An 18960-nucleotide genomic window follows, 5' to 3' on the forward strand; every position below is an offset into this window, starting at 1 on the left:
GTCAGAGGCTTTTTCCCAGGGCTGAAATGGTTGCCACAAGAGAGCACAGGTTTAAGGTGCTGGGGGGTAGGTATAGAGGAGATGTCAGGGGTAAGTTCTTTTACTCAGAGAGTGGCGAGTGCGTGGAATGGGCTGCCGGCAACGGTGGTGGAGGCGAATACGATAGGGTCCTTTAAGAGACTGTTGGATAGGTACATGGAGCTTAGAAAAATAGAGGGCTATGGGTAAGCCTAGTAATTTCTAAGGTAGGGACTTGTTCAGCACAACTTTGTGGGCCAAAGGGCCTGAATTGTGCTGTAGGTTTTCTATGTTCTATCAATTCTGTTTTTCTTTCCACACAAGCTGCCCGACCTGAGGAGTGTTCCCAGCATTTTGTGTTTCCTTTTACGATAATCATTTGGACATGTTGCCCAAAGATCATTGAGCTTAAGGCTGCAGGTGAAAATGATAGCGTTCTCGCCCATGACTCCACTCCACCGCCACCCACCCCCCTCCCCACAAGCTTCTACCAAGCCCTCCCACCCACACTCCTTCCCACCACTCCCTAAACCTTTGAGGCCCCTGCACTCAGTTTTGAACTGGCAGTTCATCCTGATCCCTGGGTATTAGAGAAGTCCTGTATTTCTTCCAGAAGCAAACATTGGCTGCTGGAACTGGAGTTTCCCTATTGTAATATGTGCCACATACATCATGAGATAGTATCCACAGGTAACTATGAATAGTAGATATTGGCCTTCATGTAAATAAAGGCTAAAGAGTCAAGTTTATACCTCGCCTATTCCCATTCAAATAACATCAAATACAATTTGTTCTCAATTGCTGGGAGTTTTCCCCCTCCTCCCTCTTTCTGGAAAGCAATGGTTGTCATTTTTCAAGCTTCCCTTGGACAACAGTGAGAAGTAATGGAAGGATTGATATACACAGGATACACTCTAGATATGAAGCTCCTTCCATCACCGACACAGTCCTTTTCCCGACTATGCAGGGCCACACCCATCTACCAGAGACAAGTAAGCAGTGGGGTATCAACTCAAAGGGAGTGCTTGCCAGGAATTTAGTTTGAAAGCTGGGCTTTCAGACTCACATTTGAAGGATTCTGGCTCTCCCTATTACCTCGGTCCAGTGACCACCGTATAGGAGCACAGCTTTGAATGTTCAAAGGTTAATAACCTACAGGGTGCTGGAGATTTAGAAGATTTGATGACTTTCTCAAAGAAAAGAGGGGAACTTCTGTCTCTTCAGTACTCCCCACTGAGTTTCCTGGTTAAGATGTAACAAATTGAGCTGTTTTGTGGGAGCTTTCAAGTTTAAATCCTACCACTGCTGACTATATAATAGTTACTTTGACTACCCCGAATTGGTCTGAATGGGCTTTGGGCAGTAAACAGGAGTGGTTTACATCGATCACTACAGAGGATAAAGCAGATTCATGTCTCTGGAATAATACATAGAGGCCTTCTTTATAACAGCCATGAATTATAGTTATTTGGAATGCAACTGATCTCTCTTGATTGAAAGTGCATTTATCTACAAGGTGTGCACATCTGCTGCAGAAACCACAAACACATACAAGCAGATAATTATTTTGGATAAACCAGAGCAAATTATTTTGGTTTTGGATGTATATAAGATGCCAGAACAGCATATTGATTAGGACCCATCATTAAATCTACAGCTTTGATATCTACCCATACAGTTCAAGAATACACACCCAAAGTGTGAGGAGATTAATACTCATAGCTACCTGGCCAGATGGAGTAAATTATCCACATGTATCTATTCCATTTCAATATCTAATCATCATGTTTTTTCTTGCAACTTCCATAATAATTGTTAAATAGCATATCAAACAATGATCTTTGTCTAGCCTTTCCTATTAGCTATATTCCATTCCAATTCTATAAGTAGAAATTGCATGGTTTCAATACTAGTCTTTTAGAAAGTTGAACCTTGCCATGCCAGATGTACACATGCTTTCTTGACAGACTTTCACTGAAGTCCTGGGAACTGTAATAAATATTCTAGAAGTTATGAACTCTTTATAAACAACATATAGAGACAAAAGAGGTTATCTTCATCACTGATCCACATTAAGAGTAGCTTGCTCCTTTTTTTTTAATGTGCTACAATCTCTCTGAGAGTAGAGGTAGAGACTAGGACACTGTAGTCAACTGCTTTTAGGTCATTCGGAGACCAAACCAGTTTCAGATTGGGTCCAATTTGATTTCACTTTAGACAGAACAACAATCCAGTTGGCATGGTCTGATTGAAAGGGCAACCATACAACTTAGTTTTCTAAAGTATTGTTTAAGTGTGGCTAATTGAAAAAAATTTGGGTATCGATAGGTCTAAAGATCTTTCCTTCTACTCTATCTCACCAACATAGACAATTATTGCATCTCTGGCATACGCAAGAATCAACATGTGATATTGAAATTGTGTAAGATCTTCACTCTACAGGTTAGTATGGCAGTGCAACTTATTCTTTATTTATCCATTCACAGGATTTGGTAGTCACTGCCAAGGCCGGTTTTTAATTGTCATCTCTGCTTCTCTTGAACGGAGTGGTTTGCTATGAAACATCTTTCCATGTGTCAGCCACAAAGCTGTGGGTCTGGAGCCAGACCAGGTGAGCGTGGCAGACTCCAGATGAAGTACAGTTCCTCAGCTGCTGTGGTGGGACTTGAACTCATGTCCCTGGATCAGTTTGGTTACTCAATCCCATTACAAGTGGTAATTTTTATCCTCCCTAGGGTAAGTGAAACCTATGCTAATATATTCACTGAAATTGCGAGGAGGCCACTTACAGATAGGAGATAGACATGCTTACCAGGAACACAATAGAGATAAAGAAATAGGCTGGAAGAGTTAGGCCATCACAGCGGCAATTTGAATGAGTTGAACGGTCTTATCTCAACAATGACAACAATCTTTACTTGTTCCTTTGAGATCAAGCATAAGGAAGGACTGAACTTGTGGTTCAGTACTACATTGTGCATTCAACATAGTGGTTATGTAACTGGGTTCGTAGGACTGAAGTCACATATAGTCTGGCTAGACTGAAGTCTGGACATATAATCCTAATAATGCAATGCCAAGTCTCCTCTTGCTAGTCTGTGACTTTGGATTCAGTTCAGAAAGAGTCTAGAATTAAAAAGCCGTTGGCAGTAAAAGTGACCACAGTGGTTGCGTTATCATAAGTGCTGAAATGATCAATTAATGACCTTCAGGCAAGGAAACTTGCTGCCTTTATCTCACCAGCTTATGTGTGACTTCAGTTCCACACCGATGTGGTTGATTCTTAACTGAGTCGGCAAACACAATGCTGCTGTACCAATACAACAGCAGAAAGCCTGTCAGCAACAGCTTCTCCTGATAAATAGGGATGGGGAAAGTTTGACTTCACAGGTACAACTATATTTTGAGAATGAGTAATAACAGAACCATTTGGAAAGAGATAATGATGCATTTATAAGTGGCATGGCAGCTGAGTGCTTCATTAAGATGAGGGATGAAGCAGGAAACTAAAAGCATTAACTATAAAAATTGCACATTTTCCCACCTGCAAATAACTTCTGATTAGATAGCTTCTAGCACTGGTTTGATAGCTACCATGGAAATCACAGCTAGCTAATCAGAAACACCCTAAATGACTCCATAGAACCCCTTGCAGGATGGTGAGTAAAATCATCTACTTTTAATGTAAGTCACCACGTCCCTTTTTAAAATCATGGAATTGGCAGTGGACGGTTCGTGAAGCCCATGAATTGACTGACTAATTGCCCTCTTAAAACTGACCTTTGGCAAGCTCACAGCTGTAAACCAAAGGCTTTTCGGGATGTGTGTACTTGGTCCCCATTGGGCCAGGGCTGCCCCAGTGCAGTCTTGTAATACACAGTTTGGATTTTGAGGCAGCTTTTCTAATAAGCAATTTGGAGTGGAAAAGTCAGTCCCATTGGAAGTAAACTTCCTTCTGTCTGCTACTCCTGTTCCCATCATGTGGAATTGCTAGTTACTGAAAATTTCCAAATTATTTGATGAACTGTCCTTAAGCAAATATCAGAACCAGACCTGAATTTACTCCCTTTCATCATCCCCATCCCCTGGTGAGACAACTTTGAAAGGAACTGCTGTTTCATCAGATCAAAGTACCTTATTGACAATTAATTCCATGCTCCCACCAGTTTATAACCTGCACTGTAAAGTATGTGTCAAAGGAAAAAAAATTCCTTCAGTCGGAGATGAAACACAAGCTTGTCCTTTCTGTCCTTTGGAGTTCTGTGATGCTACTGATACACCAAGCAGAGTACACGGTGGGTTGGGACAAACCATGGACAGATATTCACTCAAGTTAAGAGTGGTAAGTTGAGATGATAATTGATTTAGATGTTCTGTAAAACCACTATTTTCTGGGAAAGGTCTTTGGTGTGGCTTCAGGTTTGCATTGTTCATTCACCAATTGGAACGCAGTCAGTATGGTTGATGGTCCATCAGGGATACAATGTTGGATTTTCCATACCTGCTTCCCTTCTGCTGTTCAACTCCAGACAGCTCTTCATTCTTGTGCCAGAGAGATTTGCAATTACAAACTGGAATCATATAGTGCTTCGTTTAAGAAAGTCCATCACAAGTGGTTCACGGCCAGGCAATGTAGCGAGAGGCAATAACACTAAACACTCTAATGCAATCACTGTGGCATATGTTCCACCGAGAGTCCGCAAAGTGCAGTGATCTCATTGAGACACCAGATTACTCATTCCTTTCACAAACATTCACGCAGCTGGCGCCTTTCACCGTCATTGGAGGATGCAGTCAGTCCTGCACTCTCTTAGTCAAACTCCCAGGAATCAGTCACTGGCCCCAATCAAGAGGCCACGGAAGAGCAAAGCAAAATGGAGGCTGTGCCAAAACTGCAGATGTCTGCTTCTACGGAAGGGATGGAAAGGATTCTGGAATCAATGCACTGCCTGATAACTGTGGAAAGGATAGTTGCCAGGTTCTCATTTCAACGTGGATGAGGGAGGCATCTGAGGTAGGTGACATGCCAGCTGCCATCAGCTTCTACTCACTCGTTCTCACCAAATCTGTAGACTCCTGGAGCCATGTGTCCGATGCTCCCCCACTCTCCAACGTGCACTCATTTGGATAATGAGATGGATTCTGCCCACGTTCTTGATGTAGGAGCAATTTCTGCTTAACGTCAAGATACACTGAGAATGTTTTCCTTCCTTCCCTCTGAGAATTTTAAATTAACACAGAAAATGGAATGACAAACTTTAAAAAAAAAGAGACTCTTACAGGTAAATGTGCATTAACAATTTCTCTGAAAGCACCGTTTAAATGCTGATGGTCTTTGGGACAGGGGACACCCTTTGGCCAACTTCCCTTCTCCATTCTTGCACTGAACGGTTCTAGTCTGCCAGCCAGTGTCGCAGGTTCTGGAACATGTCAACCAAGGTCCTGTCATCCACTTGGGCAGGTGGGATTGTGCAGCCAGAGTTTTGATGGCATTCTCACTGGTCGCAGGCTGTGGCTTCTTTGGGATAAAGTAGCTGTAGCGCACGTCAACTGGTTTCCCGGGGTCGGTGGCAAGAATCTGAATGATCAACGGCTCCTTCAATGGGCCGTGGCCCATGGAATGCATCTCATCATCTCTCTGGCTCCATCCACTGTAGTTGAGCACCGTGCCATTGAGGTCAATGATGGTCTCCGAAGTTGAGATCATGTACTTGCCATTGAAAAGATAGTCCCCGTTCTTCCTCTTGGCTGCCAAGTAAGCAGTGAATCGCTGCTGACCCTTGGGTTTGTGCTGTCTCACTTTGATATGGATCGCCCCGGCAGGGATTCTTGTCACTTCTCTGTACCCAACACTGTGGCGATAAGAATGAAAAGGACATTATTTTATTGTCCACAACTTACTATCCCCATAAAACATGCAGACTTCTTTACTGTTATATATGACGATTATGCCTCTGTGATACAGGATCTGTAATATCCTGTAATCTATGTAGGGTTGGTTATTCCCAGTAGCATATATATAGCCATAGAGTCACACAGCACAGAAACAGACCCTTCGGCCCATCATGTCCATGCTATCAAGTACCCATCTTTACTAATCTCATTTAGCAGCACTTGGTCCTGTAGAATAGGATATGCACAGGGTCCTATTGTTGTCCCATAACAGAATGTTTTGCTCTGAGTTTTCTTGTCCTCTAAATATACATAGGGTCTGTTTCCCTTCAGGAGGCACACACTACTTTTCCAGAACACAGCGAGGGTCTGCTATTCTTTTGCAAAATACACAAGACCTGTAGTTCTTCTCAAAATTATACTAATGTCATGGAGGTATAGAACATAGAACAGTGTGGCACAGGAACAGACCCTTCGACCCACGATGTCTGTGCCAAGCACAATGCCAAATTAAACTAATCCCTTCTGCCTGCACATGGTCTCCATTCCCTGCCCACGTAAAAGTCTCCTGAATGCCACTATCGTAACTGCTTCCACTACCACTCCTGGCAGTGTTTTCCAGGCACCCACCACTCTCTGTGGAATAAACTTGCCCTGCACATCCCCTTTAAACTTTCCTCCTCTCACCTTAAAGCTATGCCCTCTAGCATCTGTATTATCTACAATAAACAGAGAGGCAGATTGGGGCAGGCACGGTAGTGTAGCGGTTAGTGTAACGCTTACAGAGCCAGCGACCTGGGTTCAATTCCGGCTGCTGTCTGTAAGGAGCTTATACATTCTCCCTATGTCTGCATAGGTTTTCTCTGGGGGCTCCGGTTTCCTCTCACATTCCAAAGACGTAGGAAGTTACGGGCATGCTATGTTGGTGCCAGAAGCATGGCGACACTCTATGCAAACGCTCTACGCAAAAGATGTATTTTGATGTAAATGTGACTAATAAATATTGTCATGGAAATTACAGAGATGTGCAGGGTCTTTTGAAAAAGTGACCATAGAGACCTTAGCTACCTATTGGGGAAATGAGTGTTCAAGGCAGAGAAAAGAAAGAATATTATAAGTGCTTTCAGGGGAGTTTTCTTGCCCAACGAGGGTAGATGGACTGTTGGAGCTTGTCTTGAGGAGCCAGGGGTCCAAGAGGAGACTGTCAGAATTGGGAACCCTGAGAAACTGTGGGCACAATGTGTATAAAATCATGAGGGGCATAGATAGGCTCAATACACAGTCTTTCTTCCAGGGTTGGGGAATCAAGGATGAGGGGACATAGGTTTAAGGTGAGAGGGGAGATATTTAATAGGAACATGAGGGGAAAATTTTTCACCCAGAGCGGGGTCAGTACATGGAATGAGCTTCCAGAGGAAGTGGTTGAGGCAGGTGCACTAACAACATTTAAGACACTTGGACAGGTCCATTGATAGGAAGGGTTTAGAGAGATATGGGCCAACCACGGACACACGGGACTAGCTTAGATGGGAATCTTAGTCAACATGAACCAGTTGGGCTGAAGGGCCTGTTCCTGTGTTGTATGAGTCTAATATCGTGATGGTCAGATTACTCATGGAGAAAGAAACAAGCCAGTGGAGGAACAGTAATATGGACGAGGGCTAATCTCAACAATTGGAGGAGGGAAGGATTGGGGGGGGGGGGGGGTTAAAAAAGCAATGGGACAATGAATGGCTGTTGAAAGAGGAGATTGCTTGCGTATAACCTGTACATTCCCACAAGGAGGAAAGGGAGGATGAACAAAGCTAGAAATCTAATGAAAGAACTGGAGAATGGGGTAAAGAAAATAAAGATGTAACCTTGTTAATGCAAGGAGCAGGCAAAATGTAAAAAGTGCAGAGGAAAAGGAATAAGAGGTGTAAAAGGATAACTTGAGAAGCAGTTGGTGGCCGGCAAATAAGAGAGCCAAAGGCATTTATGGGATGACAACAGTAAAGGGTTGGAGGAAAGGAAGGGTTAATTCTACAACAAAAGACATGGTTGAGTCAGACAGCAAGGCTGAGTACTAATGACATAGTTTGCACATGGTTACCCAGAGTAAGAACTTTGTGGAAGCTATGGGTAAATAAGGTTACCGGGATACTAAACAAGACAACGAGATAAAGAGGGTACTAGAAATCTTGGCAGTAGTCAGGCTGAATAGGATACCCAGTCCTGGTTGGAATACATTCTTGAGTTGCAGAGTGAAGCGAGAGCAGAAAGGGCTGTGGTCTATTTAGGTACAGGGAAAGCGCTAAAGGGCTGGAGGATTATAAATATTGGACCCAGGAAAAGGATGAACTTGCCAATTACAGGCGAGATAGTTTAATGTTAGTCTCTGGGGAAGAGTCATAGAGAGAGCCATAAAGATATACACAGAAACAGGCCCTCTGTACCCACCATCAAGCACCCAATTTTACATTAATCCTATAAGATATCTTTATTAGTCACATGTACATTGAAACACACAGTGAAATGAACCTTTTGAGCAGAGTGTTCTAGGGGCAGCCTGCAAGTGTCGCCACGCTTCCGGTGCCAACATAGCATGCCCACAACTTCCTAACCCGTACATCTTTGGAATGTGGGAGGAAACCGGAGCACCCGGAGGAAACCCACGCAGACACAGGGAGAATGTACAAACTCCTTACAGACAGTGGCTGGAATTGAACCGGGGTCGCTGGCACTGTAATAGGGTTACACTAACCGCCACACTACCGTGCCTGTCCTATCCTAGCCTGTTTCATTCTCCTCCCCATTTCCCAGCAACTCCCCCAGATTCTGCCACACACCTACACACTAGGGATAATTTACAGTGGCCAATTAACCTACCAACCTGCACAACTTTGGGATGTAGGAGGAATCTGGAGCACCAGGAAGAAACCCACGCGGTTACAGGGAGAATGTACAAACTCCACACAGACAGCATCGAAGTCAGGAAGCTGTTAGACACAGTATTTTTTTTGTAGAAACTTAACAGCCACTGCCAAAGGAGAACTCGCAGTGATTTATCAGGGCAAATCATGTCCCATTAACTTGATTATATTTATGTATAAGGTAACAGGGGAGATGGAGGAAAGCAATTTTATCAGCTGTGATGTTGTGAATATGAATGTTCAAAAGCCAAATACCACATATTAACTTGTTAGAAGAATTGAAGTTATGTAATAACAGCAGCAGGGGCAGAATAGGACCAAACTGGATAAGCAATGGAAAACTGAAAGACTGAATACACTGGAGTTCCCCAAGGCTCAGCACAATGGTTACTGTTATTTGTGATACACATTAACAACGTGTCCTTGTGGGTACAGATATAATTTCAAAAGGAAGGGATAATTTTACAACAAAAGACAGGGTTGAGTCAGACATGAAACTTTAAAGAGTATTATACAATGAGAAAGATATGGATCAAATGGTAAAACAGGCAGACATATAACTGATGAAATTCAAGAGATTGAAGTGTGTTTTGAACATAGAACAGTACAGCACAGTACGGGCCCTTTGGCCCACAATGTTGTGCCAACCTATATAAACCTACTCCATGATCAATCTAACCCTTCCCTCCTACACAGCCCATAACCCTCCATTTTTCTTACATCCGTGTGCCTATCTAAGAGTGTCTTCAACGTCCCTATTGGACCAGCCTCTACCACCAGCCCCAGCAGTGCATTCCAGGCACCCACCACTCTCTGTGTAAAAAACCTACCTCTGACATCTCCCCTAATCTTTCCTCTGCTCACCTTAAACTGATGTCCTCTGGTATTGGTCATTGCCGCCCTGGGAAAAAGGTGCTGGCTGTCCACTATCTATGCCCCTCATTATCTTATACATCTCTATCAAGTCGCCTCTCATCCTCCATCGCTCCAAAGAGAAAAACCCTAGCTCGCTCAACCTTTCCTCAGAAGACATGTTCGCTACTCCAGGCAGCATCCTGGTAAATCTCCTCTGCACCCTCTCTAAAGCTTCCACATCCTTTCTATAATGAGGCGACCAGAACTGAGCACAATACTCTTAAGATATCTTATCTCATCTTAAGTGTGGTCTAACCAGAGTTTTATAGCGCTGCAACTTTACCTCGTGGTTCTTGAACTCAATCCCCCTACTGATGAAGGCTAGCATACTATACACCTTCTTATCTACCCTGTCAACTTGCACGGCAACTTTGAGGGATCTATGGACTTGGACCCAAAGATCCCTCTTCTTCCACACTGCTAAAAATCCTGACATTAACCTTGTACTCCACCTTCAAGTTCAATCTTCCAGAGTGTATCACTTTACACTTTTCCAGATAGAACTCCATCTGCCACCTCTTCGTCCAAGTCTGCATCCTATCTATATCCTGTTGTAACCTACGACAACCTTCTACACTATCCACAACCCCCCCGAACCTTCGTGTCACCTGCAAACTTACTAACCCACCCTTCCACTTATTTAAAATAACAAAGAGCAGGGGCAGGAAGAAGGAGTTCTCAGTGTGTCGATAGTAAAGTCAGAGTCATACAGCACAGAAACAGACCCTTTGGCTCATTGAGTTCATGTGACCATCTACACTAATCCCATTTTATTCTCCCCAGATTCCCATCAACTCACCCCAGAGTCTTCCACATCTACACACTATACTGCAGATAATTTACAGTGACCAATTAACCTACTGACCCACATGTCTTTGGGATGTTTGGAAGAAACTGGAGCACCCAGAGGAACCCACTCTGTTACCGGGAGAACGTGCAAGCTCCACACAGACTGCACCCGAGGTCAGGATTGAACCCGGGTCTCTACCACCATGAGGCAGCAGCTCTGCTAGCTACGCCACTGTGGCATCCCGAAGTATTGGGGATCCTGGCCTTAGTAAGCAAAGGCAAAGGTTAACAAAGTCAGTAGGTTTGCAAAACCATTGTACAGCAATAGTTGCAAGGCAAATGGAATATTGTTCCCAGTTTTGGTCACTGGGCTCTCAGAAGCCATATGAAGGTTTTGAATAGGATAAAGAGTAGATTCTGGGCATCGGTGATTATAGTTACATGATACACACCTTCTAAACCCAAGATCTCTACCAGCTAGAAGGATAAGGGCAGCAAAAACTTGGGGAACACCATCATCTGGAAGTTGCCCTCCAAGCCATCCTGACTTCGAAATATGTCGCTGTTCCTTCAGCATCACTGGGTCAAAATCCTGGCATTCTCTCCCTAACAGCATTGTGAGGTACACCCACACCTCAAGGACTGCAGCGGTTCAAGCAGGCAGCTCGCCACCACCTTCTCAGGGACAACTAGGGATGGGCAATTAAATGCTGGCTCGGTCTGTGAAGCCCACATCCCTGGAATGAAGAAACTAAAGAAACTGCAGACGACCTCTTTCTAAGAGAGAAGGCCAAGGTGACATTTAAAATCATTAATTATTTGGAGATGCTTTACAGAAAGTACAGAGAAACTTTGTTAAAAGATTTAAAAGGGACCAGCAAAAGAGGCAGAGGAAAAGCTTCTTCTATGAGTGTGGTGCCTGGATGGATGGTGGGTGGAGATTTAATATTAGCTTTCAAAGCAGAGTCTGATTAAAACTTTAAGGAGAAATAATGCAGGAATTTGGAGAAACAGCCAGCTCAGAGCTGATGGGCTGAATGGTCTCTTGCGATGTTTTATGATATACTGACCCTGCTTTTGCTTTGTAATATGTAGCCACAAGCTATAATATTGCAGTAATTCATATCATAATGTGATTACGGGGACCTTTCACGCATTGGTATGTACAAACACTGGTATCCATGGTAACAAGGCTATGAGCTGGAAAATTAAGCCAACCTGACTGCATAAATGCTTCTCACAGTGTGTGGGACTTAGTGCAAGAGATACATTCACTCAATTAAAACAAATGTATTAATACTGTTGCTGGAATATCGAACAAGCAATTTCATATTTCATTCGCAGGTACAATGTAATCTCAAAGCTACAGCTTTAATAGAAGGCTTTCTCTACAGCTTTGAATGCTGGGATATTTCCAGGCATATCATTTCTTCCTCCTGAGAGCAATCAAGTGACGTGCCAGGAATCACAGTCACATTCCGTCCACGTGCAACGTACCACAGCTGACTGTCAATTCCTTAAATGCAAGCCTCATACCAAGAACTACAGAGTCACAATTATACAGCACAGAAACTGGCCCTTTGACCCATCCTGTCCATGCTGACCACGGTGCCCTACTGAGCTAGTCCTATTTGCCTGCATTTGGCCCATATCCCTCAAAACCCTTCCCATCCATGAACCTGCCCAAATGTCTTTTAAGTGTTGTAATTGTCGCTGCCTCAACCACTTCCTCTGGCAGCTCATTCCATATACTCACCACCCTCTGTGAAAAATTTGCCCTTCAGGTCCCCTTTAAATCTTTCCCCTCTCACCTTAAACCTGTGCCCTCTAGTTTTAGACTCACTTACCTTGGGAAAAAGAATGTGACCATCCTGCTTATCTACGCCCCTCATGATTTTATAAATCTCTATAAGGTCACCCCTCAGCCTCCTTCATTCCAGGGAAAACAGTCCCCAGCCAATCCAGTCTCTCCTTATAACTCAAGCCCTCCAGTCCCGGCAACATCCCTGTGTATCTTTTCTGCACCCTCTCTAGCATAGTCACATTTATTAAGTCCAAGTTAATCACATTAATTGATCTAATGTATTGCACGTACACATGCTCAATTTATTAAACAGCTGGTAACACTTGATGTTTGAAGGTTTCATTGGCCCAGCACATGTCTGTCTGCGAGATGTTGCAGCCAGCCTGCACATCTGGATCGCGTGTTTGTGAATAGTGTTTCCAACAGCATTAGACAGACCTTCATTCAGGAGCAGGAGATTATCATCTTTGTGGTTTTATTTTAAAAGCCCCTTGATTTTCGAGCTTATGGATCTCAGAATGACTATGCTGGCGTTGCACCAGACCACACGGTGGTCTTCGATGACCTTGTGGCCTCAATAATTGTGTCCTTGAACTGGAAATCACACAAACTGATTCAACCAGTTTTCCTCTCACTGAACGGAGACCAGTCTGCAACCTAATGCCATTTATTTTTTCATAACATTCCGCAGAACGCTGGAATTTCCTTCATTTTAACCTGCAGGAGCTGTAGGTTGTATAAACCACTGCACGGGCCAATGTACATCAAAGCAGACTTGCTCAGGCTATTGAGTGCTTAACCCTTTTGTTGATAGCCACGATGTTGCAAGTACTCTGAAAACTGTACTGTAGGCTGTTACCATGTCAGCAACCGTTGCTCCAATGCCTTCACAACAATGTTGTAACCTTTTCACTACCTGGTGCACAAACAGACACCCTCAGAACAACGTCCCCAATCCTGTACAGATGCACACCCATCCCGCCAGTGGTTCTGCAAGCACAAGTCATCACCAATGCCTCACTAACAGATCAGTCCCGGGAGTCCTGATAGCGGCTATTAGAACATAGCACAGCACAGGTACAGGCCCTTCGGCCCACAATGTCTGTGCCGACCATGATACCAATCCCAACTAATCCCATCTGCCTGCACATAGTCTATATCCCTCCATTCCCTGCCTCTTCATGTGCCTGTCTGAATGCATCTTAAACATTGCCATCGTATCTGCTTCTACCATTTCCCGGACAGTGCGTTTCAGGCACACCTACAACTCTGTGTGAAAAAGACTTGCCTCATAGATCTCCTTTAAACTTTCCCCCTCTCACCTTAAGACTATACCCTCTAGTATGTGACACTTCCACCCCGGAGAAAAGACTCTGTCCACCCTATCCATGCCTTTCATAATTTTATAAACTTCTATCAGGTCTCCTCTCAGCCTCTGATGCTCCAGAGAAAACAACCCGAGTTTGCCCAACCCCTCTTTGTAGCTAGTACCTTCTAATCCAGGCAACATCCTGGTGTACCTCTTTTGGTATGTTGGCACCCTCTCCAAAGATTCACATCCTTCCTGTAATGCAGTGACCAGAACTGCATACAATACTCCAAATGTGGCCTGACCAAAGTTTTATACAGCTACAACATGGCTTCCTGACTTTTATATTCAACACCCTGACTGATAAAGGCAAGGATGCTGTAGGCCTTCTCGTCCACCCTATCTACCTGTGTTGCCACTTCCAGGGAGCCGTGGACTTGCACCCACAGGTCCCCCTGTATATCATTTCTTGGCACAGGTCCAGGCTGTAAGTTCTCAGGCGAGCTGACTGCAAGAGGAAACACAGCTGGACCCAATCCTCCACTCACTTTTCAGTAAGTGGGTCAACAAATAGTCATCAGGAGTAGAATTCTGTCTTGAAGGTCTCCGCAACTGTAATCAGGGATAAGATAGCTCCCATGGGTTAAAGTGGAGGAAATTCCAATGTTCAAAGGAAGGTTCAGAAAAAATAAACTGTCTGTTTCAGATCAGCTTCTGCACTGGGGTGGGCAAGCTCGTTGATCTTTTCTGGCTGAGGATTAACATAGCATCTCAACTAGCTCCTTAGCACAGACTATGAAGTGAACCTGTGGCATTCTGAACTGTATAAGTTAATGTCACACCATGTAGTACATTTGCCACCAAGTGAATTAAATGTTATATAAACTAGTGAAAATTGGGTCAATGGGATACCACAGGAAGACAGGGCAGTAAATATTTGGAGACTGTTGTTGCAAACATCCCTTCCTCCCTTCCTGACAATTATTGCTCATTAACGTATCTTAAGTGCGTTTCTTAACTGGCTGCCTGCTAAGTACTGACCTCCCTGCACTTCTGGAGATATCTGATCCCTGCTCCTGTTCTTATTTTTATGAGAATCTGGGACCTTTTGCAATTGACAAGCTGCTTTCAGAAGCCATAACATGAATCTCAGTCTGGTTACATTTGGCTCCTAGATGGTGTGGATCTGATCCACACTGGCATTGAGGAAGGTTCCTTCCTCTCACCAGCCTTTTGCTTTCACCTCCTTTCAAAACAGACTTTTGTGTCCAGATGCATTTTGTATCTATGGAGGAAATGAAGGAATTAAGGTAACCTTAATTTTCCAGGGGCAGAGAATATAGCTGGGGTTCTTGCAGATAGTGGTTATACAATCATTGGAAAGTGTGCAGTAAAAGAATAAGATTAGCTTATCCGGATACATCACAGCTCGCTATGGCAACTGCTCTGCCCAAGACCGCAAGAAATTTTAGAAGTTGTGAACACAGCCATCTCTGCCATGGAACCAGCCTCCCCTCCATGGACTCAGTCTACACTTCCCGCTGACTCAGAAAAGCAGCCAACATAATCAAAGACCCCTCCCACTCCGGACATTCTCTCTTCTTCCCCCTCCCATCGGGCAGAAGATACAGACGCTTGAGAGCACGTACCACCAGGCTCAAGGACAGCGTCTAACCCATGGTTATAACACTCTTTAAAGGACCTCTCATATGCTAAAAGATGAACTGTTGATCTCCCAATCTATCTTGTTGTGGCCCTTGCACTTTATTTGTTTACCTGCACTGCACTTTCTCTATAACTGTAACACTATATTCTGCATTCTGTTTTCTTTTTACTATCTCAATATACTTATGTATGGCATGATCTGCCTGAATGACACGCAGACAAAAGCTTTTCACCATATTTCAGTACATGTGACAATAATAAACCAATACCAAATGCTGGAAACACTCAGCAGGTCTGATGTCAGGCAGTACCTGTGGAAGGAGAAACGGTTAACATTTCAGGTCCAAGACCTGAAGACCTATCTTATGAGGATAGGTTGAGTGAGCTAGGGCTTTTCTCTTTGGAGAGAAGGAGCATGAGAGTTGACTTGATAGAGATGTACAAGATGATAAGAGGCATAGAGCGAGTGGACAGTCAGATACTTTTTCCCAGGATGAAAGTGGCTAACACGAGGGGACATAATTTTAAGGTGATTGGACGAAGATATAAGGGGGAATTCGGGGTAAGTTTTTACACAGAGAGTGGTGGGTGCGTGGAATGCACTGCCGGCAGAGGTTGTGGGGGCAGATACATTAGGGACATTTAAGATACTCTCAGGTAGACACATGAATGATAGAGAAATGGGGGGGGGGGGGGCGATGTGGGAGGGAAGGGTTAGCTAGATCTTAGAGCAGGATAAGATGCCGGCACAACATTGTGGGCCAAAGGGCCTGTGCTGTGCTGTAATGTTCTATGTTCTATGTAAGACTTTTTGTCAGAACTGTTCTGATGAAGGGTCTTAGACCTGAAACGTTGACTGTTTCTCTTTCCAGAGATGCTGCCTGATCCACTGAGTGTATCCAGCATTTTCTGATTTTATTTCAGATTACGAACATCCGCAGTTTTTCTGATTTTCAGCTTTGAGGACGTTGTATCCACTGCTGTACTGGCTGCTGACAGCCACAGTTTAGGATTACACATCAAGAAAGGCAGCTTGAACGAGACATCAGAAATCCCCAGATGCTAATGGAATGGAAGTGAGATGATAGTCAGAACAATTATTACAAATGAGGGGAAAATTAGGAAAAGGAAATGTGAATAATATTCCATTTCCCTGCATTAACATTCCTGTCCTCACAAAGTACGAGCAGAGAACGATGAAATCTCCCGTCAATGGGGACGATATTAATACTTACAGATTTTTGGATGGGAGTTGTTATGTAAAAGAGGTGGGGTTATTTGATATTTAATGGCTGAAGGAAGCTATTCAGCCCATCACGTCTATACCAGCTCACAGAATAACTCCACTTCCCACTAATAGTCATAGAGTCATACAGCACAGAAACAGGCCCTTTGGCCCAGCTGGTCCATGCTGACCAAGATGCCCATCTAAGCTAGTCCCAATTGCCTGTGTTTGGCCCATGTCCCTCTAAACCTTTCCTATCCATGTGCCTGTCCAAGTGTTTTTTAAATGTTATTATTGTAGCTGCCTCAACCACTTCCTCTGGCAGCTCATTCCATATATGGACCACCCTCTGTGTGAAGAAAGTTGCCTCTCAGCTTCCTATTAAATCTTTCCCCTCTCACCTTAAACCTATGCCCTCTAGTTCTTGATTCCCCAACCTGGGAAAAAGACTGTGTGCATTCACCCTCTCTACGCCCCTCAGTCTCCTATGCTCCAAGGAATGAAGTCCTAGCCTACTCAACCTCTGTCTATAACTCAGTCCTTCGAGTATATAAGATATATACAAAATATTCCCAGTTACCTATACAATCCACATTCCCTGTCCGTCTTATTAGATATTAGATTAGATATTTATTTATTAGTCACATGTACATCGAAACACACAGTGAAATACATCTTTGCGTAGAGTGTTCTGGGGGCAGCCCGCAAATGTCGCCACGCTTCTGGCGCCAACATAGCACGCCCACAACTTCCTAACCCGTACGTCTTTGGAATGTGGGAGGAAACCGGAGCACCCGGAGGAAACCCACGCAGTCACGGGGAGAACATACAAACTCCTTACAGATATACATATACAATATACTGCATATACATACATACATATTGATTCACATTACCTTCTCTTGGTAAAAGTTCGAGATACTTTCACACAAGTACTACTATCTCCGCCGCACACTCCACACTTGTCATACTGCAGTTTGGAGCCAATTATACCATCGCAGCCCGTCTTAACACAGCGACCACGCACACAAACTGAATTGCTGTACGGTTGGCATTCCGTTCCGTCTGTTACCTGGGGATTAAAAACAAAATACAATTCGGGAAACTGGAAAGATACTGCACGGGTTGCAGATCATAGAGTCATGGAGATGTACACATGGAAACAGGCACTTGAGCCCATAGAGTCAATGCTGACTATCAATCAAACTCTTACACTCATCCCATGTTTATTCTTCCTATATTCTCTACAATTTCCCCCAGATTCTCACTCAGCTACATACAAGGGGCAATTTACAGCGGCCAATTAACCCACCAACCTGCATGTCTTAGGGACGTGGGAGGAAACCGGAGCACCCGGAGAAAACCCACACAGTCACAGGAAAGAAAGTGCAAACTCCCCACAGACAGCACCCGAGGTCAGGGCTGAACCTTGGTCTCTGGCGCTGCAAGACTGCAGTTCTACTAATTGAGCCACTATTGTGCCATCCCTAAAAAATGCAAGGGTCACCTGTTGTGACTCCCAGTGTTCTAAGTAAATCAACTGCACGTGGCGCAATGCAGTCAGGAAATCCATCTCGAAATCCAGAGCTGGCACAGGTGAACCAGGATCTTTCTTGGGTGGAGACTTTGTAAGGCATTACGGTAAATATATTTTGTCTTAGAAATCTAATAATGTTATGTATTAACTCAGTTGATACTCCACATTCTGAGCCATGACTTAGTCAAGCAATATTATTCAAACTTTCCATCTTCTCTCTTATAAAGCCCAATTAAATAATAATTCAGTTAAGCAAGAAAGCCTCTGTAGTGTAGGAGCCAATTGCCAGAATTATTTTTGTTTTTTTTTTAAGGTTGTAGGGACCTCCGTGTACTCAAGCTGTAAATGCTTCCAGATGCTTTTTAGAAGGGTCAGGGTCCTTTACATAGAAGATCGCTCTAATTGAAAAGAACAGGAGCGAGGAGGAGATAAATCACAAACTAGGTGGTGGTTAGCTTAGGTTAGAAAACCCTGCTCAGTGTGGCCGAATGATTGAGGGGTGTAGGCAATCTTAATCCGGAGCAGGTTCAGTTGCGGGACAGGGAGTCCCAGCGGACAAGTAACCCATAACACATGCTCCTGAAATGGCTGAAGTGCCACTTCAGAAGCCTCCACTTGTCTGCTTCTTGCACCCATGTTAACACCCCACCCCCCCCCCCCCAAACTCTGCAAGCCAGTCAGTTTGTACAACTGTCATCTGAGAGGCTGAGCCTCAAAGGGGCAAGTTACCAGCGTAAATTGGCGCAAATTCAGATAGGCTGCAGTAAGGAAAACTTTAGACTGAGAGTTACCTATCAGACATGAATCCAGCCACAGTTGATTAGTATGTTACAAAGCAGCTGCTTTCTAGGACAGAAGCAGAGTGTGCAGCAACTCTCCAAGAATGTTTCCTTC

At 44.0% G+C, this 18960-nt stretch overlaps 1 protein-coding gene across 1 annotated transcript in view; it reads right to left on the reverse strand.

The window, feature by feature from the left end:
* Positions 1 to 557: 557 nt before the first annotated feature.
* Positions 558 to 18960, reverse strand: part of LOC127569393 (A disintegrin and metalloproteinase with thrombospondin motifs 5) — a 55661-nt gene continuing 37258 nt past the window's right edge. The window contains exons 7-8 of the mRNA XM_052013994.1: positions 17426 to 17601; positions 558 to 5870 (exon numbers count right to left, since the gene is read on the reverse strand). Of these exons, the coding sequence (XP_051869954.1) occupies positions 5312 to 5870; positions 17426 to 17601 (735 nt within the window). The 3' untranslated portion in view covers positions 558 to 5311. The remainder of the gene's footprint in view (positions 5871 to 17425; positions 17602 to 18960) is intronic.

This window comes from Pristis pectinata, chromosome 4 (genome assembly GCF_009764475.1).
Source record: "Pristis pectinata isolate sPriPec2 chromosome 4, sPriPec2.1.pri, whole genome shotgun sequence".
Lineage (NCBI taxonomy): Eukaryota > Metazoa > Chordata > Chondrichthyes > Rhinopristiformes > Pristidae > Pristis > Pristis pectinata.